This window comes from Cajanus cajan, chromosome 2 (assembly GCF_000230855.2).
Source record: "Cajanus cajan strain Asha chromosome 2, NIPB_CcT2T_4, whole genome shotgun sequence".
NCBI lineage: Eukaryota > Viridiplantae > Streptophyta > Magnoliopsida > Fabales > Fabaceae > Cajanus > Cajanus cajan.
The window spans coordinates 77,891,986-77,917,282 of NC_138518.1; the positions used below are offsets into that span (position 1 = coordinate 77,891,986).

The 25,297-nt window shown below is 35.6% G+C and overlaps 2 protein-coding genes across 8 annotated transcripts; both read left to right on the plus strand.

The window, feature by feature from the left end:
* The first annotated feature begins 2,901 nt into the window (after positions 1–2,901).
* Positions 2,902–8,368, plus strand: LOC109808253 (phosphatidylinositol 4-phosphate 5-kinase 2). Its single transcript, XM_029273513.2, has 8 exons — positions 2,902–4,275; positions 4,363–4,527; positions 4,659–4,824; positions 4,970–5,080; positions 5,169–5,362; positions 5,467–5,597; positions 5,690–5,732; positions 6,735–8,368. Exons 1-8 carry the CDS (start codon positions 3,242–3,244, stop codon positions 7,042–7,044), a joined length of 2,154 nt encoding a protein of 717 aa, XP_029129346.1. The 5' UTR covers positions 2,902–3,241; the 3' UTR covers positions 7,045–8,368.
* A 5,338-nt stretch (positions 8,369–13,706) lies between these two features.
* On the plus strand, positions 13,707–20,551 carry LOC109789709 (zinc finger BED domain-containing protein RICESLEEPER 2). Of its 7 annotated transcripts, XM_083069169.1 has the most exons (10): positions 13,709–13,999; positions 15,030–17,177; positions 17,263–17,377; positions 17,464–17,605; positions 17,708–18,026; positions 18,389–18,475; positions 18,613–18,744; positions 18,901–19,229; positions 19,412–19,522; positions 20,324–20,551. In XM_083069169.1, exons 2-3 carry the CDS (start codon positions 15,032–15,034, stop codon positions 17,358–17,360), a joined length of 2,244 nt encoding a protein of 747 aa, XP_082925295.1. In that variant the 5' UTR covers positions 13,709–13,999; positions 15,030–15,031; the 3' UTR covers positions 17,361–17,377; positions 17,464–17,605; positions 17,708–18,026; positions 18,389–18,475; positions 18,613–18,744; positions 18,901–19,229; positions 19,412–19,522; positions 20,324–20,551. The 7 variants fall into 7 exon arrangements, with proteins under 7 accessions (XP_082925298.1, XP_082925295.1, XP_082925293.1 ...); XM_083069172.1 differs by having other exon boundaries at positions 13,707–17,177; positions 17,263–17,381; XM_083069167.1 differs by having other exon boundaries at positions 13,711–17,177; positions 20,290–20,551.
* Positions 20,552–25,297: the final 4,746 nt, after the last annotated feature.

Sequence of the window (25,297 nt, forward strand, 5' to 3'; positions counted from 1 at the left end):
ATTTAGAGATTTTAATTTACAATTTTTTTATGTGAAATGGGTATCTCATAATGCATGAGAATTGGAAACTTTATCCATGCAAGTGGAGGCAGAGTGTTCATTTCTTATGGCGCGAATTTTATCTATGCAAGTGTCAGTATTTTAGTTCTTTTCAAATCTGGTATCAAAGTAAGGAAATTGGCATTAGTTAAGCAAAAATTGATTTGGATGAATATAATACCGAACGTATTGTTTGAGATGGTGGGGTCAATTTAATTCATGCAAATGAGAGTCACTATTTATTGATGGATACAATTGTTTCTTGTGATTGAGCATAATAATAATGGATACAATTGTTTTTTAGAGTGAAATGGATTAACTTATGCCCTATTCAAGATTGTAAAAGAAAGACCTCAATCTATTGTCAAGAAAGTTCTGGAGTAATAAAGGGAATTGGGTTGAAGTTGTGGGACTTGAGTTTTGGGCCTAGTGCTGTGGGCCAACACATTTTCTTTGTGGGTCTTGTAGGGACCTGGAACAGTTTTGAATAATGCTTAAAATGCTCTTGATCCCCGCTCCCCTTTGGTACACAGCATTACCCTTTGACTTAAAAAACATCTTATAGAAAGTTATTGGTGTAAGTGGACATATGTTGTTTAATTAAGAATTAAATTTCGATTTTTGCCTTACACATATACTCACACTCACAATAAAAAGATATCACTTTATTCTTAAAATATTAATGGATTAACAAGGTAAAAAAAAAAAACCTTTTAAATTTGATGAAAGAGGCTATCGTACATTCGTACTTGCATATTTTACAGGAAAATTTCATTCTTTCGATGGTTTGCTGCAATGATACAACTGCTTCAGATAGTTAAAGCTGACAAGTGATTTGAAATTCAATTGACTTTATATATCGAATGACTAACATTTCCGGTCACTGATAGTATTTGCAGATTTCATAATTTATTAAAGAGATACCATGTTATGACCAGCATAGCCTCTTAATTGTTGGCAAAGGGATGAAAGGGTCCAATATGTGTGGATGAGAGGCCAATGTTGTTTGCTATGCACAAAGCAGACACTTACCGTTGGTGAAAACTTGAAGGCCAGTGAAAAGGGGGAGCCGGGAATCTTGCTATCACATTTTCGGCTAATACCCTTCCTATTGATTTTGACCCAACACACAACTCTTTTTCCTGTTCATCCTTCATTCTTGTCATATTTATAATCATTGTTACTTGAGTATTTAGCAGATGATGTGGTTGAGTGTAATTATATATAGGTAATCTTAAGTGCCTATGAAATTGGGAAAAGCATACATAGAGATTACGCTTTTCTCAATTATGTATCTCTTCGAAGAACTATACGTTTTCTCGCAGTCAAAAGCTCAAATCATAATTGACTTTTGAATGGCTTATGAATCACTTTGAATGGCTATATGATTTACTACGTAAATATTAGTCCAACAAATTTATTAGGATAATAATGAATGCACGATAAGTGAAACAATTGAATGAGTAACTAAGACATTGGAGGTATGAACAGACACGTAAATATATAAGGAGGAAAAAAATGGTTTTTCCTTTTGTAATGAGCCAAAATATTAGGGGGAAATGAGGAAATTGCGCTAGCTAGGGTAATCACCATTGACTTGAATCTTGTTTGCTTTCGAGTTTTATTCGGTGGAGATATAGGTTAGTGACTTAGTGGGAGAGCATTGTTGACTTGTCTCTAGAAACTCCACATAAGAGTGATTCTCGATAGCATATATAGTAGAGGCCAAAGAATTGAGTGGCCGTGCCCGTGATCCTCTTTCATTGTTATTTAGTCTAGTTGACAAACGTTTGAATATGTTCACGAATAAAACAAGAATGACCTAATATTCAAGACTTTTGTCATGTTATGCATGCATATACCTAATTTTAAAGATATGTAACGAAAAGTTTTTCTTAATACTAGTCCAACAATATCTTCAAATGATACACATCCCGAGATAATAATATGATAGACAAATAAACATTTGGAACTTGCATCGTATTTAAAACTTCCCTGATATGTAAATAGGATAAAGACTAAAGAGGATTATCAAGCAATAAGCGTGTAACGTGTAAAAAGTAAAATAAAGTATATTTGTGGAATAAGAGTTCCCTCTTGGAATTCACAAACAGGAGAATTTTGCGAACTTTTATTTGAAGCTGGGCTGAGTGTGGCCACCCAAATGGTCCCAGTAATACCAATCTTAAAGTTCTCAAATACCCATGTGGTGACTGCTAGCAAGTATAAAGTATAACCATGAACAAGAGGTGGACATAAAATACCAAGTATAAACAACAGGAGTCCCAAAAAGAAAGAAGAAGAAATCATTGTTATATATTTTAAAAATGAATCACAATGATATTTGTGGAATTTGGTTGGTTGATGATTTGGATTCTTGTCTTTAAGGCCACCGTGTGGCCCAGAAATCATTGACCCGAAATATGGACCTATAATCCGATATGATGCATGATGCATCTCATATTGTTCTATTTTTTTGGCCGACTATTATCTACATTTCAAAGCGTTTTACTTTTCTTGAATGCCTCATGTGAAATCGACCCAATGAATCACGCCACACACTACTTCTCCCCCGTGTCTCCCAAAACTCCGTGGTGGAATCGCATTTTTGTAGAGAATTAAAATTTTCTCATGAGAAATTAGTTAGCAGTGTCGCAAATAGGTGCTAATAAATAATTTGTCCCTTTTTTGGGGTGGAAAAATGAAACGTGATTTGAGTATGATTCCTTCACGCCATGAGCATCGAGCATCGACCAGCGTAACAAACATAAGACCGCACTAGTGGCAATATATATCATGTGTGACGCCCACACTCTTTCTCTCTCCTCTCTCTCATTATTACAACTCCTGTACTACTACTACTACAACAACCGCAACAAACTTTACGTATAATAATATAAACATTATGATAAAAATACACGACACAAATATATATAGTAACGTCGGTGACGGAGAACAGCAGGCTCGAAAAACATCGCCAGTACGAAATTGACGTACGTGTTGGAAAAAACAAAAACAAAAGCAACGCGACGCATTGCAAATTGCAATATCAGCATTCAGCAGCGATGGTTGAAATTGAAAACATAACAAAGTGAAAGCAAAACACAAAACACGAACCTCGCTCTGTCTCTTTCTCTATTCCTTTTGGAGATGCTGCCGCCGACGAGTGTTTCTCCGCTCCCCCTCCGCCGGCGGTGAGACGATGCAAGAGACGCTCCTCACTCTCCCTCTCTCTCCGCGCGACGACATCCGCATTCCCGTTCCCGCCAAGAAGAAGAAAGCGCAGCAGCAGCAGAATAACAGCAGCAGTGGTCATTCGAGTCGCGTGTCGCGGCGCGTGAGTCCGGCTTCCGGCGAGAAGTCTCTCCCGAACGGCGACATCTACAGCGGCGCGGTGTCGGGGAACGCGCCGCACGGCACCGGCAAGTACCTCTGGTCCGATGGGTGCATGTACGAGGGGGAGTGGCGCAAGGGCAAGGCCTGCGGCAGGGGCCGCTTCTCGTGGCCCTCCGGCGCCACCTACGAGGGCGAGTTCAAGTCCGGTCGCATAGACGGCTTCGGCTCCTTCATCGGCGTGGACGGCGACATGTACCGCGGCTCATGGCTCGCCGACCGGAAGCACGGCTTCGGCGAGAAGCGCTACGCCAACGGCGACGTCTACGAGGGTTGGTGGAAGTGCAACCTGCAGGACGGAGAAGGCAGGTACGCGTGGCGCAACGGGAACGAGTACGTTGGTGAGTGGAAGGGTGGCGTCATTTCCGGCAAGGGCGTCTTGGTGTGGGCTAACGGAAACCGCTACGAGGGGTATTGGGAGAACGGCGTGCCCGTGGGGAAGGGTGTTTTCACGTGGTGCGATGGTAGCACTTGCGCTGGGAATTGGGGGAAGGAGTTTATGGAGGAGGCACGTGATGAGGAGAAGATGAAGCGGTGTTCGGTGGATGGCTGTCGGAGTGTGACTTTTCCCAGGATTTGTATTTGGGAGCTCGATGGAGAAGCTGGTGACATCACGTGTGACATTGTTCACAATGCTGAGGCTTCTATGTTTTACAGGGATGCTAGTGGTACTAGTGAGTCCGAGTATGGTGGAGATGATAATAATAATAATAATAATAATAATAATGGGGTTTTGCAGAAGAGCCCTTGTTGGTCTCTTGATGAGGTTAAGAAGCCTGGCCAAACTGTGTCTAGAGGGCATAAGAATTATGATCTCATTCTTAATCTTCAACTGGGTATTAGGTATTGTTTGTTGTTCTTGTTTTGGAGTTTTGCTTGCTTTAGTTTTTTTTTTTTCACCCTTTTTTGATTACTGTGTTTTTGTTGTAGATACACTGTTGCCAAGCATGCTTCTATTGTGAGAGAGCTTAGGCCAGGGGATTTTGATCCCAAGGAGAAATTCTGGACGAGGTTTCCACCGGAAGGGTCTAGGTTTACGCCGCAGCATAATTCTGTGGACTTCAGGTGGAAAGACTACTGTCCCATGGTGTTCAGGTGTTGACATTAACGTTTTTCTTTGCATTGATTGATTTGTTGTTTTTGTTTGTAAGGAAAGAATGGTTGTGGATGGTATACTAATTGTGTCTGTTGGTGGTTACTGGTTTGTTGGTTGGTTGGGTATTTAGACATCTAAGGGAATTATTTGCCATAGATCCTACGGATTACACGCTTGCTATTTGCGGAAGTGACACACTTAGGGAGATGTCTTCACCGGGCAAAAGTGGAAGCATCTTTTATCTCACTCAAGATGACCGCTTCATAATTAAGACTGTCAAGAAGTCTGAAGTCAAGGTTAGATAGTTTGTAGTTGGAATGCATTAAATTTACAGACATTGTAGTTGAGTGAGGTGAAATTTTGCTTTCACCTTTCTTTGGTTGCCTTGTTTTGTTATGATGGGTGTTCAATGTTGATTGGTTTTGGTGGTCTCCATTTCAGGTGCTCATCCGGATGCTTCTAAGTTACTACCAACATGTTTGTCAGTACAAGAACTCCTTGGTGACAGCATTCTTGGGCGTGCATTGTGTCAAACCTGTTGGAGGTCAGAAGGTATGGTTTCAGATTGCTATTCTGTATTGCTGAATTCCAAATGCTTGTTGAAATGTAATGAGAAGTTGTAATGCCATGGATGGAACAGACCCGGTTTATTGTAATGGGCAATGTGTTTTGCTCCGAGTACCGGATTCACAAAAGGTTTGATCTCAAAGGTTCTTCTCATGGTCGAACAACGGATAAGCCGAGGGAGGAGATTGATGAGACTACCACTCTCAAAGACCTTGATCTTAATTTTGTCTTTCGCCTGGAGCAGTCTTGGTTTCAAGAGCTTAAATGGTAGGGTTCTTGCTTGCTAAGTTGCATACTCTTCTATTATCTCGAGTTTTTTTTTTTTTTTTTTTCTTACTTAGAGTTGGTCTTATGGAATGGCTTATGTCTAGGCAACTTGATAGAGACTGTGAGTTCTTGGAAGCAGAGGGAATCATGGATTACAGTCTTCTAATTGGCCTGCATTTTCGTGATGATTGCTCAGTTGATGAAATGAAAGGTTCACCACGGGATTCCAATTCAGGTATTTGTATTATAGTTTTGTAGTTTTTGATTCCTTTTCAAATGTTAAATCCTGGAGGGATGTAAATTCTTCTGGGTTATTTGATTTACCAGGCAAGAGAGACATGCACGATGATGATGAGATGCTCACATGCCGGTATGCTCTTTTCTTTATTAGTATCTGACAAGTTTATAATTAATAAACCCGTTTAGAAGACAATGGTCGGATTGGAGATCTAGAGAAATCTTGATTGCTTTCTGTCAGCTTCTAGCTTGAACTATTAATGTAAATTCCAACTCAGCATTTCGTGTACAAATACAGTTAAACAGGAGAATCTGGATTGTTTTAACTATACACCAATTATCGGTTTCTAAATGATACTACTAGATGCTTTATAGGCGGGGATATCATTTTTGTCTTTAACATCGTTCTCTTATTTGTACCCGTCGGTGACAATTACTTTTCTTTCTATCCATGTGTCCTGTCCTAGAGGGTTATTGCGTATGGTCCCGGGTCTAGAACTAAAGCAGAGAGACTAAATGCTTTCTGTTTTAAAATATCAATATGTCCCATGCGCTTGAAAAATGCCAAGAGGATGTGGCCGCAAGTTGGCTACAAACAAATGACTAGCTGGTGAATAAGCATCATATTTGCTATTCTTCAGTCCTATCCATCTATGATTTAGAGGGTGACTTGTTGATTTCTTTTTATCAATATGATCGCAATGGTTGAGAATTGAGATGCACCGAAAGTGACTTGAGTTGTACTGCCAAAATTGGAATTAGTTTTGTTGACATTTGAAACAAATGCTGGTAGGGTCTTTTTATTTTTTTAAGGTAAGGGCAGAGCTTTCTTTTGAACAGCCAAATGGTAGCTGACAGGGATTTTTATGGATCGGAATGTTTTCTAGGACATGAAACTTGGTAGATATATTTGTGTGGCAGTAACATGATAAATATTTTCATTGTTTGTAAACCTTAGACAATTTATTTTTCTCTCTTTTTCATTACTATAATCTAGTCACTTACAGGAAAACCATTACTTGACTAAAAAAAAAACAACCCAAAAACTTCAGAACTGTTGTTTGTTTGGTTCTCTTCATGACAGCTGGTTTGGATCCTAATTCTTGGTCCATAATTGTGATTCATGGTATTCCAGGGGACCTCTAATCCGTCTCGGAATGAACATGCCTGCCAGAGCTGAGAGAGTGTGTAAGACTGGAGTGGATCAGCAAACGGGTGGTGGAAGTAGCAATTCTACCCCATCAGAGAGTAATAGCCAGATCTCTGATGTCATCCTCTACTTTGGTATCATTGACATTCTCCAAGACTATGATATTAGCAAAAAGATAGAACATGCATACAAGTCATTACAAGTGGACTCCACCTCTATCTCAGCTGTTGATCCCAAGCTATACTCCAAAAGGTTTAGGGATTTCATACACAGAATCTTTGTAGAGGATAAATGACATGATATGCTTGGAGTTGGAGACAAATGAGTATAGGATGTGAACCGGGACCAACTCTGGCTTGCTAAGGTGACAACATCCCATGCACCATGAATTGCTGCAAACATGGGTGTGATTTCAACACACATTTAGATTGGAATACATTATGGTTGTTGATGGCTAAATTTTTCTCATAGCCATTGCAAATATAATGGTTGAAACGGATGGGGGACACGAATGACCATTTTTTTCACTTTTGTTGGGGGGAGGGATTGTCACACTAGCTTGTACAGGGCATGTGATAAGAGTTCTTTTTATTTTATTGCTTTTGTTATGGATGTAGACATTGTGGGGTGCGGAGAGATTCAAATTGACCCGGGAGGGGGTAATAACTGTACAGACAGTCAAAAGATTTGATAATAGAATTGAATTGAACATACATTTTTGGTTGGAGCAATCAAAAAGAGAGGGTTTACCTGTTGAGCAAGAAAGAAAAGTTCCCAGAGGGGGCCCTCAATCTCTCTCTTTCTGTCTCTGTGATGTGCGTTCAAACGGGTTTTTTTTAAGACTTTTTCAGCAATGCATAAAAAGAAGAGAAAAGCAGAAGAGGGTGGGTGTTTCGTTGGTTTGTAAAAACCAAGTTTGAAAAAGCAGAATAACAATAATACAGTGGTATGGTATGTCCCTTTTACTTCTTTTGAACAATACCGAGAGCAAGGTGCAAAGAAGACGACAAAGCAATCGCGTCAATGTGGACCTGTGTGTGGACCAGATAGCTATTTATGCATGTTATGCCTCGGCATTTTAATAATGAGAAAAATGATGGAACTTGACAGAGAAGTCTCCTCTTCACTCAATATGTGACCCCACAAAGACCAAAAAAATATTGATATTGATATCTCATGTTGAGGTCAAATCAGAAGAATAGTGGATTTTGTGTTGGCAAACAGATCCTAATGCAACAACTGAGTGATTTGGCAGTTTTTGAGCATGACCATGTCCTGTGTCCGACACTACTGCACTGTGAGTGAAACATCCTTGTAGAATAGTAATTATACTGAATCTGGCACAGCCTACATGGCATCTGTTCGTTTCCTATTTCTTCTGAAACCACTGGATTGGATTGGATTTGATTCACCCACTCACCTTCATTATTTATGAATTTTCTTTTTTCTTGGCTTTTCATGAGGCAGTAATTATAATTCCAATATGGACAATAATTATCTATGCATTTTCATTTTTCACGTTCCAACACAATTGAAAATTTCCCTTCCAATCCTTTGTCATGTAATCTATTGTGCTACCACTACGTACGTTTTCCAGTTTTATATGTTTTTGATGCTTACTGGTGTTTGCTTTTTTTTTTTTGCTTTTTTTTTTTTCCTTCTAGAAAGTTTAGATTAGTTATACAGTAACTACTTGCATTTACTTACTGGTGTTTGCTTGGTTGTATAATAAGTAGCTTAACATGTTTTAATATCAAATTTAATTAGAAAAAATATATATTCCAATCACGTTTAATAGATGTAATATTTTCCCCGGTTGCATTAAAACCTTTATTATGTATTTATTTTTATTAATAAGAAAAATCACAACGATGAAAAGGTTTCATGCGTTTACTATAATTTCTACAACTACTAGATCTAATAGTTTCATTATGTGTATATATAAATTAATGTCGGATCATTCGAAATCATGTTAATATATCAATCAAGTTAAAGAGTTAATTGAGTAATTTTTTTATTTATAATTACATTATTTATACCTTGTGCATGTTATCCTCAACTCCAATCTCTAGACAACTTGTTGATTTGTGTCTAAATTAATTAAATTGAAATAAGCTTAAGTAACTTTATGTTAGATTAAAATTTTAAATTTCATATTAATTTTGTTAACATAAATAAGTTTCACTTAAAATTATTTTTAACTGAAATAAAACGATTCAAAATCAATTTTGTAAATAATTCTTAAGTCACTGCACGCGTGCGTGCACCCATATATGTGACGTAGCAAGTTGGTGTTTTAGTAGCCTAGAACGGGCCGTTCCCAATCTGGAACGGGCCGTTCCAAGCTATTAAAATGACCAGTAAATCGTAGCTGAGAACGAGCCGTTCTGGTTGGAGAACGGGTCGTTCTGGAGGGAGAACGGGCCGTTCTGGAAGGGAGTACGGGCCGTTCTGGTTGAAGAACGGGCCGTTCTGGATGAGTTCCAGAACATGCTGTTCTGCTTTCAGAACGGGCCGTTCTGCATGTAAATTTTGTACATGTTGAGGAGGTGCAGAACGGGTCGTTCCGATTTCGGTACAGGCCGTTCTGGCCACTCCGAAATGTCTATAAATAGGGGCTGTGGGCAGTTGAGGGAAGGAGGTTTTTTTTAGAGAGAAGTTCTAGAGAGAAGGGCTCTGGACTAGAAAACTGACTTTTGAGAGATTGAAGTTCCGGGCTGAGCTTCGAAAAGGGGATTCCGCTTCTTGGCTATCCTGATCCAATCTTCAGGTAAGGGAAGCTAGTTGAAGTTAAGTTGATAAGTTGCTATAGGTGTGGACATGTTTATGTTGTAAAGTGGTTGATTATGCTGACTAATGTTGTTAATGTTGTATGATGAAAAGTCGAGTTGTGAAGTATGTTGTTTATGCTGTTAATGATGTAACGCTGAGTCGTACTGTATGATGCTAATACTGAATTTCGTTGTTGAGCTGATTAATGATGAGTTGTGTTGTGGGATGTTCATGCTGAATCATGATATTTAAGTCGTCTTGTATAATATTGTGTTGTTTTGATGAAAACGGGTTTTTGGGGTTTCCGGGGTTTTGATGAAAATCTTGAGGTTTTCTTGATTGTGGCTGCATGTGGGTAAAGCTGGGATTTTTGGGATGGTTGATGAAAATGGGAACTCTTGGCTGGGTTGCATGCTGGTTTTCTGGCTGTTTTTGCAGGATTTGGTGAAGTTTTTCGAAAATAGAGTGTTGCTGCTGAGCTTCGCGCTGGGCGCTGTTCTTCGCGCCGGGCGTGTGACCACCAGGAGGCTCTATTTAGGCAAGCCCGCCTGGCGCAAAGGTGTGTGCGCCGGGCGAGCTTGAGAATGGGAGTCTCTGGTTGGCCCCCCGCCGGGCGTGACTTGAGTTGCGCCGCGCGATATCAATGGTGATCTGTTTTGGGTGTTCTGGTGCCGCGCTGGGCGCGCATTTGGACTCGCTAGGCGCGGAGGCTCTTTTGGAGTCTCTGCCAAGAGGGCGCTGGGACCAAGATTGTGAGTCAGTGGTTGTGGGACCGGAGTTAATTCTACATACTACTGAGGGGGTGAAGCTGATTCAAGAGAGGATGAAGACTGCTCACAGTAGGCAGAAATCATATGCTGATAAAAGGCGAAAGCCTTTGGAGTTTGCTGAAGGGGAACATGTGTTTCTGAAGGTGACCTCGACTTTTGGTGTAGGTTGACACCGAGGTTTGTTGTTCCCTATCAGATCATACAGCGTGTGGGTCCGTCAAACCTACACGATGTGTTTCATGTATCCCAGCCGAGGAAGTATGTTCATGACCCTAGTCATGTGGTGGAGCTGGAAGATGTACGGTTGAAGGAGAATCTGACGTATGAGGAGTTGCCAGTAGTTGTGGTTGATCATAAGCTGAAGGAGTTGAGGGACAAGTCCATTGCTCTAGTGAAGGTGTTGTGGGATGCAACTACTGGTGTGGCTACTTGGGAGGTTGAGCAGCAGTGCAGGGAGCGATATCCGTTTCTATTCCCAAGTAAGCCTATTTTCGGGGACGAAAATTCTTATTTGTTGGGGGGTATTGTGCCGTAGCAAGTTGGTGTTTTAGTAGCCCAGAACGGGCCGTTCCCAATCTGGAACGGGCCGTTCCAAGCTATTAAAATGACCAATAAATCGTAGCTGAGAACGGGCCATTCTGGTTGAAGAACGGGCCGTTCTGGATGAGTTCCAGAACGGGCTGTTCTGATTTCAGAACGGGGCGTTCTGCATGTAAATTTTGTACGTGTTGAGGAGGTGCAGAACGGGCCGTTCCGATTTCGGTACAGGCCGTTCTGGCCACTCCGGAATGTCTATAAATAGGGGCTGTGGGCAGTTGAGGGAAGGAGGTTTTTTTTATAGAGAAGTTCTAGAGAGAAGGGTTCTGGACTAGAAAGTTGACTTTTGAGGGATTGAAGTTCCGGGCTGAGCTTCGAAAAGGGGATTCCGCTTCTTGGCTATCCTGATCCAATCTTCAGGTAAGGGAAGCTAGTTGAAGTTAAGTTGATAAGTTGCTATAGGTGTGGACATGTTTATGTTGTAAAGTGGTTGATTATGCTGACTAATGTTGTTAATGCTGTATGATGAAAAGTCGAGTTGTGAAGTATGTTATTTATGCTGTTAATGATGTAACGCTGAGCCGTACTGTATGATGCTAATACTGAATTTCGTTGTTGAGTTTATTAATGATGAGTTGTGCTGTGGGATGTTCATGCTGAATCATGATATTTAAGTCGTCTTGTATAATATTGTGTTGTTTTGATGAAAATGGGTTTTCGGGGTTTCCGGGGTTTTGATGAAAATCTTGAGGTTTTCTTGATTGTGGCTGCATGTGGGTAAAGCTGGGATTTTTGGGATGGTTGATGAAAATGGGAACTCTTGGATGGGTTGCATGCTGGTTTTCTGGCTGTTTTTGCAGGATTTGGTGAAGTTTTTCGAAAATAGAGTGTTGCTGCTGAGCTTCGCGCTGGCGCTGTTCTTCGCACCGGGCGTGTGACCACCAGGAGGCTCTATTTAGGCAAGCCTGCCGGGCGCAAAGGTGTGTGCGCCGGGCGAGCTTGAGAATGGGAGTCTCTGGTTGGCCCCCGCCGGGCGTGACTTGAGCTGCGCCGGGCGCGATATCAATGGTGATCTGTTTTGGGTGTTCTGGTGCCACGCTGGGCGCGCGTTTGGACTCGCTAGGCGCGGAGGCTCCTTTGGAGTCTCTGCCAAGAGGGCGCTGGGCGCAATGCAAATTGCGCCGGGCGCGAGACCTTGGTAGGTCTCTGCCTTCCCCACGCTGGGCGCGGGTTAGGCCACGCCGGGCGCGTGAGACTCCTTGGAGTCTCTTCCTGGTATGCGCTGGGCGCAATCTGAATTGCGCCAGGCGCGTGAGAGCCTTGGGCTCTCTGGCTGAGGCACGCCGGGCGCGGGAACTCTTGCTCCGGGCGCGTTGGCCCGTGGGGCTCTCTGGTTGAGCCGCGTTGGGCGCGACCATGGGTGCGCCGGGCGCGTAGGAGGATGTTGACTTGATGTGCTATTAGCTGTTAAACTTTGCTGAAATTGCTGAGAGAGGTTGTTTTATGCTGAGCTGAGCTATAGTTGTTAAATATTGTTGTGCTAACTAGTTGATAACGCTGAATTATGCTGTTGAGCTGAAAATGACAAATATGTCGTGCTGTTAGATGTTATTGCTGATTAAGGATGTTTAGGCTGTGCTGTAAGTAGTTTAGCTGAGCCGTAAGCTGTTAATTGCTGTATGCTGATATTGTTGTGCTGTAAGTTGTTTAGCTGTGCTGGATGCCGATATTGCTGTGCTGAGCTAGGCTGTTATTGATGATTATTAAATGCTAAAATTATATTATTGTTGTGCTCTAGAATGATGAGTTGAGTCGTGGGTAGTAAGCTGTGTTGAATACTACTTAGCCGTGCTGTATGCTGATTTGTTGTGTTGTGCTGTGAGCTGTTTGGTTGTGCTGTGTTAGCTGAGCTATATGCTGTGTATGACCACTATTGTGGTACTGTTCTAGCCGCTATGTCGGTGCTGCTATTAGCCACTATTGTGGTGCTGTTATAGCCGCTATGTCAGTGCTGTTATAGCCACTATTGTGGTGCTGTTATAGCCGTTATGTCGGTGCTGCTATTAGCCACTATTGTGGTGTTGTTATAGCCGCTGAGCGGTGCTGATATTGTTGAATTGTTGTGGTGTATTATAAGCCGTGTGGATGTGCTGATAGCTGTAGATGTTTTCTATTCACATATTTATATATGTATGTTGATTTCTTTACACTAGCTTACCCTTTGTTGTCTCCATGATGTTTGGACTGCGATGATCATACTACGTATGGGAGCAGAGCAGGGATATGTAGGTGGCTGATGGTGAGTCTGCAGCTGGCAGATGGAGTGGATCTTCTAGGATCTTTTGATGTTTAGCTACTTAGTATAGTAGCTTTTGATGTATTTTGTACACTCTGATTCTAGACGGATTTTGGACCTTGTATATATATATATATATATATATATATATATATATATATATTCTAGACCCTATATGTATATACTTGTTCGTTTCTGTATAGTATTCTGGTGTGCTGTGCTGTGTGTATTGACCAAGCGGGTCGTTACAATATATATATATATATATATATATATATATATATATATATAATTTATATCTCATTTCTAACATTTTAGAAATCATAAAATAACCTTTACTCCCGGTTAACAAAAATTAATAAGGATGTAGATTTAAAATTTATTAAATTATAAATTATTAATTAGAAATGCAATGGGACATATATGGCACAAGTAGGCGTGAGCATAAATTCCGGCTCCGACTGAATCCGAACTGTCCGCATCTAAGTTTCTTTATGCGGCCGGTTTTTTGCGGTTTTTTCGGTTTTTCGGGTTGGTTAGAGTCGGGTTATTATGGGTTTTGTTGGTCGGGTTCGGATTAAAAATTTGAACCCGTGGATATCCATACCCGACCGACCCAAAACACTTAAAAGGTGTATATTTATTCTTTTAGAGAGAAAGGAAAACTAAACCCTAGCCGCTGCTCACGAAAGACGAAACCTTCTCTTCTTGTGCTCAAAAACCTAGCCGCCGCCGCTCACACAAACTACAAATCCTAACGCCGCGAGAGTAGTCATGTGAACCCTAGCACGGTTCATTCATCTCCTTCTGCCACTGGATACTCCTCTCTGTCTACTGCCAATCTGCTTGTCTCCTTCTAACATCGCGAAGAACAGGTTTGTTCGTTTTCTTCCTCTCCTGTATCATTATTAAATCTTCAATAGTTCATACAGTATTTTTGTTTGCACTGATATTTTCTTTTGTAACTGACCAATCTGAAGGCGCCGTCGTAGTTCTATTATATTCTTGTGTGTTTGTATATCTGATTTTGTAACTGACCTACATCTAATGTTCATTATTTCAAGCTTCTTCATCATAATGGCAAAGTTTGTTTACACTTTTGAACCTTTCTACGCAATTTTCTGTCCCCTCGGTACTTTTGGTTAGTAAAGTTGCCCCTGTTTTGACATATTTATTCAAACATCAAACTAGTACCTTTGCAACATATGACTCTACATGTATGCACCTAAAAAGGAAGCAAAAAAATATTGCAATTTAATGTTTGCTCATGATATGAAGCTAATTATGACTAGTTTTTTGGAATTCTATATTTCATATGAGAGTTTGCTAGTTTCTTCACTTGCAAAGGAATTAATTATGGTATGGTTACCAGTTAAACAATCCTAAAATCTGAATCTGAGTTTCCTGCTTCTATTATTATTTGATGTTTCTTGAGATTACTAATCAACAATAGAAACAATTTCATTCATTATTTCTGTTAAGCATAGGCAAAATAAAAGCATTTTTACAATTTCTGATGCATTACTCAACACTCACAAGGCACAAAAGAAAGAAAAACATAAAAAGAAGATAAAAATCTTAAATTTAAAAGATTCAGGTACTTACTGTTTATCATGTTATGATTTTTTTTAATAATTGATTTGTGTTTTATTTTGAAAATTCTTATGTTAACTATTTGTGTTAAACTTATTTATTTATAAACACGTGTTTCACTTATTTAGTTAAATTAAAAATTTTGTAATTGTTTACATTAGTTTATATCTATTTTATGTATTTTTTTTTGTTTTTGCTAATACTGTATGACATTTTAAATCATGAATTCAAGTTTATAACTCTAAAATAACAAATTAAAAGTTGTTAAAATACCATAAACACTTAAAAATTACCTATGACTTCATTATACAGTAATGGAGCAGTCTAGTCAATTCGAAGAGGTTGCAAATCCCACCATGACTGAACCAGCAGCATCAAGAGGTGATGGTGGTGGTGCACAACCTATTGGACAACCAACAGTTATAGCTGAAGCTGTAGAAACTAATCCTACTGCTACCCTCCCAATTAATACAAGAAAGAGGAAATTAAATGCAAGTGGGTCTCAAAAAACCTCTATAGTTTGGGAACATTTCAAAACAATATCTGAAAATGAATCTAAGGAGAAAATGGCTGAATGTAATCATTGTGGTAAACGATATAGGTGTGATCCAAAGATACATGGCACATCAAGTTTACTTAACCACATAGGAAAATGTCCTAAATATCCAAATGCTATTATTAATGACCCCAACCAAACACCCCTTACCTTGAAGAGAGATGTGAGCGGTTTGACAGTTGTAAGCCAAAGATACAATGTTGAAGCTTGTAGGAGGGCATTAATTGTCTTTATTATTTTAGATGAACAACCTTTTAGGGTGGTTGAGGGTGAGGGTTTTAAGCACTTTTGTAGACAGTTACAACCACAATTTATTGTACCATCAAGACATACAATAGCAAGGCTTTGTTTTCAATTTTATATGGATGAAAAGCATAAGCTAAAGGCTTTCTTTAAGTCAAATTGTGCTAGGGTAGCTCTCACTACTGACTGTTGGACGTCTATTCAAAATTTAAACTATTTGGCACTCACAACACATTTTATAGATAATGATTGGAAATATCATAAAAGAATCATTAGTTTCTCAATAGTTCCTAACCACAAAGGGGAGACCATAGGAAAGAAAGTTGAGGAGGTATTAAAGGAATGGGGTTTGAGAAATGTGTCTACAATTACAGTTGACAATGCTTCAGCCAATGATGTGGCTGTAACATATTTGAAAAAAAGATTCAAGAATATGGGAGGATTAGTAATGGATGGTCAATTTTTTCATATGAGGTGTTGTGCCCATATACTAAATCTAGTAGTGAATGATGGTTTAAAAGATGTGCACAATTCAATTGCAAATATTCGGACAGCTGTTAGATTTGTAAGGTCTTCACCCCAAAGATTGGCTAAGTTCAAAGAGTGTGTTGAATTTTCAAAAATTGAATGTAAAAAATTGTTATGTCTTGATGTTCCCACAAGATGGAATTCCACATATATGATGTTAGATGCTGCTGAAAAATTTCAAGTTGCCTTTGAAAAGCTTGAGTTTGAAGACTCAAGTTATCTAGAGGTTTTTGGGATAGCTGGTCCCCCAACTACAATTGATTGGGAGAATGTTCGAGCATTTTTAAAATTTTTGAAAATTTTCTATGAGGCCACTAAGGTTTTCTCTACATCATCACATGTCAGCTTACATGTTGCATTTCATCAACTGTCATCCATTTATTTTGAACTTAAGCAATCAGCTATGAATCTGAACACTATTTTGGCCATGATGGGTTTTAATATGAAGCAAAAGTATGACAAATATTGGGGTGATATAAATAACATCAATCAACTGCTGTATTTTGGAGTTATTTTTGACCCTCGTTACAAATTTGAATTTGTGGATTGGTCATTTAAAGAAATGTATTCAGATGATGCAAATTTTGCTGAAAATTTGTCCACTTCTTTGAAAGAAAATTTGTTCCACATGTATAATTGGTACAAGACAGATTATGAGAAACAAAATGAATCTGCACAATCCTCTCAAGATTCAGCATTTTCTGTTTCTCATAGTGAAACTTCTGTCTTTGTTGAAAATCCATCATATTTGGCTAGGAAAGATGCTTTTAAGAAGCACTTGAGGGAAAAAAATTCTATTGATAGAAAAAATGAACTTGAAAGGTATTTAAATGAAACTTGTATAGATGCTGATGACACATTTGACATTCTTGTTTGGTGGAAACAAAATTCTTCAAGGTTTCCTATACTATCAAAAATGGTTAGAGATGTTTTAGCCACCCCAGTTTCTACAGTTGCTTCGGAAAGTGCATTTAGTACAGGGGGTAGAGTTTTAGATGCTTTTAGAAGCTCTTTAAACCCACAAATGGCAGAGGCACTAATTTGTGCTCAAAATTGGGTGAGGTCAACTACAACCCAGTTCAAAGATCTTAATATCAATGAAGAGTTTGAAATTTCAGAAAAGATTGTTACAGGTATCATAATATTCTTTTGCTATGAAAATTATTTAATATTTGTGTTGTACATGAGTTAACTATCTTATTTTTAAATCTATTGTAGAGTTTCAGGTAATTTTGGGAAGTGTTAATGAAGTTCAAGGAGGAGATGGATCGAGTGTCATAGTTGGTCCATCATCTCAATCACAGCCATTGCTGTGATTGGTCATACTTAAGATGTTTGTAATTTAAATGAACTTTTTTTATATTTTATTTAGTAATTTATGCTTTTTATGTTTCTTGCTAATTTTTTTTTTCTTTTCAGATTGACCTTTTTGCTATTTTGAAGCCATTTGTTATAGACATGGCTATTGTTGTTCCTTTTGGAGAATTTGTCATAAATGATCCCTATGACACTTATTTTGCTATCAATGTTAATGTTTATTTGCAACTTGGGTCTTTTTTAGGTAACTTTTTAAATAGTTTTTTCAATTGTGTTTTTAAAAATAGCAACAAAATTTTATAAATATGATTTTGCTGATGTGTACATAAATGTCTATTTTTTTCAGGTATTTTGCTATTACACCTAGTGCTCCTGGTCTTGCCCAACAGTTTTTGTTTTCCACCTAAAAAGTTACAAGGTTATTGATCAGAAATGAAGAGAAATGAGGAATTTCACTTCTAGGATCACATGCTATGTTTTCCACCTGCCACTAAAAACTAGCCATGCCTGGAATTTCTTATGTTGGGGAGCATTGAACCAGCCATGGGAGGAGGTTTTGCTTGCTTCCTGTTACTGTACTCACTTCTGTGCTATATGAGACCATGACTCCTCTTTTTTATCCCTCCCTACCATTATTGTTATAACATAATACTTAAGGCTAGAAGGTCAACATTCTTTCTTCTCTTTGTATTTTGTTTACGCTTCTGGATTTTAAACATAGGATGAATATAATATAATAGGTTATATAATGTAAAAGTGAAGGAAAATCTTGAACCTTGCTATTTGTCGGAAAGATCGTGATGGTTTTTTGTTTTAACTTGGATGAATTATTTTTGATGTTTGGATTTTGTCAGTTACACTACTGGATTAATTTTTTTATGTGACACAGTTCTTTCTTAAATTAGCAAACATCATAATTGTCAAGCTGTACTGAAGTTACTATCTTGCCTTATTTCCCATTCTATTGAACCTCTTTTTTAATGGCAAAGAACATTAAATTGATGAAGAACTAACTTTATTTTGGCAGGTTTTCCATTTCATTTATACATATGCCATGATTGTTGATATTTGTCCCTTCACTCTTGATGAGTTTGTTCAAGCATTTCATGATAAGGTAATTTGTCATCTTTGACTCATGCTTATATCTTGGATTCATTTCTGTTTTTCTGTTTAATTTTAATCTTATCAGAGTCGTGTCAAATTGTAAGTAGCATCCAACATGTCTCTCACTTTACTGCATGTGTTTTCCAGGACTCAATGTTACTTGGCAAGATTCATGTTGCCCTTCTCACACTTCTTCTATCTGACATTGAAGTGGAGCTTACTGATGAGTTTTCACCTCATTTAAATAAATCATGTAACTTTCTTGCATTGCTTCACTCGGTGAGTTACTGAGTTTCCTTACCCCCTGTTTCGAGGTTGTGAATTATTACATACTGCTTGTTTTCTATATTTAATATAGGAATGACTAGCGATTTAACATTTATCTATTTTAGCTGAAGTACTAATTCTGTGTTAATTTTAATAATGATTTGGCAGGTCGAAAATCAAGAATATTCCCTGGACTTCTGGAGAAGATCTCTAAATTCTCTTACTTGGATTGAAATACTCCTTCAGGTGCTGGTTGCTTCTGGATTTGGTTCAAAACAAGGTTCCTTACGTAGAGAGGTCCTTAGCAAGGTATTTCAAAGTCCAAACATGCCTATTCTAGATCTGGCAATCTGACTTTCACTGGCAAACTATGAGTCTAATTTTCCTGTGTTTTCTGTATGTATTCACCGAGTATAACTTTTCACACAATTGAATGACAATCTCCTAGTGGGTAAAATTCCAAATGAATTTGGGAAGCTTGAACATCTTTTTGAACTGTGAGTGTTAGTGCATGTTTGGTTCCGCATTCATGATCCATGTTTTAGCAAGAATCAAATCAAAATTGATGCTAAAGCAACTAATTGTTGCTTCCACTGATGTGAATCCAAACATGCATTTTTTGGATTTGGCTATTGTTTGATGCATGTTTGTTTGTTTGTTGTTGTTGTTATGTGGGCAGAGTGACAGTCATAATTTGAAGTACATGGGCATTGATGCCCTTGGTCGGTTGATAAAGTTGAGTCCACATATTGCAGAACAGCACCAATTGGCCGTCATTGACTGCTTAGAGGTGAGGAAGAGAGATATTCATCATAAAGATGAATGTGTTGTAAATTTTGATAAAGTTGAAACCATTTAGCTTTGGTGTAGATCATTCGATGCTTGTTTCACTTCATATTTTCATATTCAGTCTGCAAGTGCAAACCAAATGATGATCAGTGTTGTCGAATCTATGTTGTTTTTGTGCTGGTATTGTAGACCATTCACCTTGGTTGAATTCCATGTTGTAGAAATTCTTTGAGAAGAGGCGACATGCATTATGGCAAGAGAATGAAATAATGTTTGTCAGTGCATAAAGAAACTTAATTAAACCATAAGGCTATTGTGATTCTTGCACCAGTTGTTATAGAGACAATAACATGTATTACAAAGTCTGGTTTCAGGATTCAGTTTAATTAAAGTTTCTTCTTCGAACAAGTCTAAATCTTTACTTTCATTAATGTAGAGCTGTTGATATTTTTCTAAGTTCAATGTTGGTTTGTGCAATGGTATATCACATACAATCTGTTAAATGGGAGAGTAAAATTTATTTTCCTTGTAAGTTTTACAGATTCATGATTATATGGATGCTTATTGTTTTAATCTGGCTCTACTGATTTGTCATTCAACAATCTGTCTGGACAGGCTCTAGTGCTTTGCCTGGTTGATGGAAAGGCTGATGTGTACTCACTTTTCATGCCCTTTCAATGATTTTGATTTATAATGTAATTTGTATCACATGATCCATATATCATATAATTTTAAAGTTACTGATTATTTCCTTGCTGCTTTACTTAGAACTAAGTGCAGCATAACTTTTTTCATGATTTAGATTGGGATGGACAAGGACTCTTCCTTATGGATGCTGCCATGCATGAATACAGATCTCATAAGTTCACTTAGCAAAAGGGGAATCTTCAATGTACAAGAATTACTAGACATTCCCAAAGCAACATTGCAAACTGTAACTGCAAATTTTCCATTTGCAAATTTTCCATCTTCAAGATTGTATCAGCTTATTGGATTTATTAGTTTATGAATTTATGGTTTGCTTTATTTTTATCCTCTGTTCCTACTATAGTTTTCGTTGACTCTGTCCATATATTTTTGGAAATCATCACTATTTCTCTTATTAAGGATTTGAATTCAATCTAAACTATTTAATGTTTAATTTGACTTTTAAAACATGAAATGGAAATATTTTTAATGTTAATAGTTGTAGTCAATTTTTTCTCTTCTGTACTTTTAGAACTAGTTGAGTACTCTTGTTTCAATTGACTATTTGAAACTGAAAAAACAAAAACCTGAAAAAAGATTATAACAAAAATAAGGCCCAACTCTACTGGTTTAAATAGTTGAGAAAAAAAAGAAAAAAAATGTGGTCCAGCCCAAATTAGTTAAATAGTTGTTTAGATTTTAAAAAAAATAACAAATAAAAATATTGGGCCCAATATGGCCCAATCCGACTAACCCGATCCAACTAACCCAAGACCCGAAAACCCGAACCCGACAAACCCGAAACACTGTTCATGGTCGAAAATGGGCCTTTTTTTTTTTTTTTTTTTTTTATCGGTTTAGATTGGAGTTAATATTTTCAACCCGATTTCGTCCGAACCCGACCCGTGCTCAGTCCTAGGCACAAGACCCATAGGCAGTAATTATAATTCTAATATGGATAATTATGAAATGCATTTCCATTTTTCACGTTTCAATGCAATTGAAAAGTACCCTCCTAATTTATTAGGCATTTCGAGCGCTCAAGGTATCATTTTGTATTAAAAAAAAAAAGTTCTCAAAAATATTATAAATAGAAATATTTTAAAAAAAAGTATTTGGATTCATTTTAATATTTTTATAAATATTTTAAAATTTAAAATAATTTAAATAAAACAAATAAAAATATATGTTACAAATGTAATGTAAAATAACTTCTCAAATTTTTATGAAAATTACTTATTTTACCTTTTCATCGTGGGAATAAAAACATGCTCAAACATGAGAATGCAATTTTTCAGAGAACAAAAGATATAGGTAAATTTTGTTGTATAATCTTCTAACAAATAATTCATCTTTTAAAAAATAGGTAAGAAAAATAACATGAAATTAACATCTCTTTTATCGTTAGTGACACATGAGTTGGGTTGCGTGAATCATTGTTAGCTCAATTAAGGGTCTCATATAAGTCTATTTGGGATGAAGGAAGAGAAAGAGAAGGGAAAGGAAGTGACATGGAAGTGAAGAAAGTTGAAAAATGCGTTGTATTTGGTGCTAGAGAAGAGGAGGAAAGTGTAAATATTAATTTGTGATCCAATATATATATAAAGAATTTATTTATTTTAAAAGTAATTTTTGATAGATTTATTTCACTGAATAACTCATATTTACATTAAATTGTAATAATTCAACTGTTGAATTAAAAAAATTTAATGTATAAATCAAATGTATAAATTTTAAAAAAATTGAAAATCATATAATATTTTGTTATGTAGATTTAAATTAATATATCTTTATTATGATCATTAATTTGAATTAATGAAACACAACCAGAGACGGATCTAGGTATGATAGAGTGGGGGCACTTGCCCCCACTACCAATTTACACATACATAATTTTTTTTAATAAAAAATAATATATTTTAAAAAATAAAAGTTATATTTTAATACATAAATATATATATATATATAAATTATCGTATGCATAAAATATAAATTTAGATGTTGTTTATTTATTTGATATTTGTCAAAATTTTGAATGAGATTAGTTCTCATATGTGATAAATAATACTTTTTAATTAAGAATTAATTTTCTTTTAAAAGTTCAATTATTATTATATATATATATATATATATTAATGCTCACATATATAATGTAATATATTAAAAAAATTAATTTTTGATAAAATAAAATTTACAGCATGCATGTTTACTTTTTGTTCTTCTATTTATTATATATGTTGATCAAAAAAATCAAAATAGGAAAGATTGAAAGTTTTATGTTCTATTTAAATATTATTAAATATATTTTTAAAATAAATTATTACTTAAAAATTTATATCATATACTAAAAACATGTTTACATCATAAATAAATTAAACTTGATTCTTATAAAATTCAACATATGTATTTTTATATTTTTATTAGTATTAAATTATTATAAAATAAGTCTTTAAGATTATAGTTCTAACTAAATATTTAAGAAAAATGTTATGACAGATAAATATGTCATATTTAAGACGTGTATTTTTAAATAAAGTTAAGTTCAAACCTATTAAATTATAATATAACATAGTCTAACCTAATTTATTTTCATCTTTAACTGTTATTATAGATATAAAAACTTGTAAAAAATAATTATAATATATTTATACTTTTAAAAATTATATGTAAAATTTTTTATACTATAAATATATAAATAAACATTGCTCCCACTATATAAAATTTCTGGATCTGTCACTGAACACAACATCAAATAATTTTTAAAATTTTAAAATTTTACAAACTTACCTATATATTAATAACTTTTAATGCAACAATTATATATAAAATATATAATATAAGAATAAAAATATTCAATCTCAACCCTTTAATTAAAATAAATAATTTATATCAAAATATTATAAATAAAATTATCATGTAGAATTACTCTATATTTATAATTATCAATGGCATTGTAGCACCAATTGTGACTGACTGCGATGCCACCACAACCATAACTACTGTATCACACCATCAACTTAATCAGGAAAAATTATTAATTAAATTTTAAAAGGTTAATTGTTTCGAAAAAAAAACACTAGAAGGATTAAAGATTTTAGAGAGAGGAAACGATTTTTTTTTTATTTTAATACCTAATTAAAAAATAAATTTTAATTACTTATATTTTATTTTGTACGGTCACTTTGTTCAATAATTTATAACAAATGATATTTTATAAATTAAAAAACTAAAATAACCATTTTTATTAAATTTTAAAAAAATAACTCTATTACAAAATCAACATTGAAGTAATACTCAGTTTTCTGCAAAACAACGCAATTGTTGGATAAAATATTTTTTGGCGAATTTTCAATGGTGATAATAAAGTAGTGGTTGATGACGGTAAACAAATGATTTTACACCGAATAAATGATGTCGCTTTATGAATCAGAGAAGAAATCATAAAAGTAAATAAACAAACACGATAAATGACACTCCATTACATTTATAAAATAATAATAAAATTTAATTTTGGTCATGAATTACACCTCTTTTTCTTGTCTTTTGACTAATTATTAGCAACATAACACAATAAGTGTTTTAAGATAAAACAACATTTTAAGCCTAACTTTTATTAATTATATTTAGTTTAATTAAAAAGGTATCAAATTATATTATTATAAGTTATACTAACTATTACATTACTTAATATTTTTTATTAGGTCATTTTATTTCTAAATTTATTTATTATATTGATGGAAAGTTTTAATCATGTTAATTATATATACAGAATTTTATATTAATCTAAAATTATTTAATACTTCACTAATATACATAAAATTAACATAATATATATTTTAAATATATAAAAATATGAATTTTTTGGTTATCTACTTATAGATTTTTCTGACACCGGATATACTTATAGTTGTTTGACTTTTATAAAAAAAATAAAATTAAGATTAAGGTACTGTACAGTTATAATTTAGCATTGCAAACCTAAAAAAAAAATTAAATCAATAAGAATCATATTAATTATTAATGATGTAATAGTTAATGTAACTTGTATTGCTGTAATATGATCCCTTCCCTTTCTATTTTATTTTATTTCAAGGGGGAACTCATGAAATGTTCATTTTATTATTCTTTTACGCATATCAAAATTGGAAAAAAGATTGTGTCATTTAAATAACACTTAATTAATTAAGTATTGTATATAAAAATATATTTATTTAAATAAGTGTTATTAATAAGATTTTATGTAGAGAATGTTTTTTAAAAAAAATGTTATCTTTTATTTATTTTATTTATTAAAAATATATTATAATGCTTCTCTATAAAGTGTTTTTTTTTATAAGTCTTTATATACATAAGCGTCTTCTATAACATTTTATATAGAGTACACTTAAGAAAAAAAGGATGTCATTTTTTGTTAACTTAATTTAATTTATTTTTTATTTTTAAATATTATAGTACCTATCCAAAAAGGTGCTTTTTTAGGGAAAATAAATAAAAGCATTTGTTAATAAAAGTGTCTTCTATTTGTTTATACTAAGTCACTTTCTCAACAACGATGTGCTTTCACATAAAAAAAAAAAAGATTTTTCTTTGTTCTAGTTCACATTTATACTCACTCTTTTACTATTTTTCTCCTTTCAATCCATATTAGCATTCAATATCTCATCATTGGTGCTCCCTATCATTGCATCTCCTGTTGTCATCCTTGTCATTCATTGTAGAGTCTCCTTTTATCGTTGTTTGCAATGTTTGTGCATCTTGCACTCTGTCACCTCCATTGCATTCACAAGGTTTCAAAGGATTGTCCACTTGTTCTATCATTCACAACGTTGCTCCCAATGATTGTGTCTCTCATTGTCATCATTGATGTTCATTGTTGAGTCCTCTTCCAATGTCGTTCACAACATTCGTGTGTCTCACACTGTCACTTTTGTTGCATTCACGACATTGCAAGGAAGGTATCATTCACTTGTTCTACTCCTTAATCTATGTTTTTATTAGGTGTTTTTTTTTCATTCTTTTCCCCCTTCTTTATTGGATATTCTTTTCCGTTAATGCTTAACTTTGTTTCAATTTTGGGATGAATGATGTG

Coding starts and splice junctions, on each gene's coding strand:
- LOC109789709 (XM_083069172.1), top strand. CDS start 15,032: ATGGAGCAGTCTAGTCAATTCGAAGAGGTTGCAAATCCCACCATGACT. Junction 17,178..17,262: donor TTCAGAAAAGATTGTTACAG/GTATCATAATAT, acceptor AATCTATTGTAG/AGTTTCAGGTAATTTTGGGA.
- LOC109808253 (XM_029273513.2), top strand. CDS start 3,242: ATGCAAGAGACGCTCCTCACTCTCCCTCTCTCTCCGCGCGACGACATC. Junction 4,528..4,658: donor TACTGTCCCATGGTGTTCAG/GTGTTGACATTA, acceptor TTGGGTATTTAG/ACATCTAAGGGAATTATTTG. Junction 5,363..5,466: donor TGGTTTCAAGAGCTTAAATG/GTAGGGTTCTTG, acceptor GCTTATGTCTAG/GCAACTTGATAGAGACTGTG.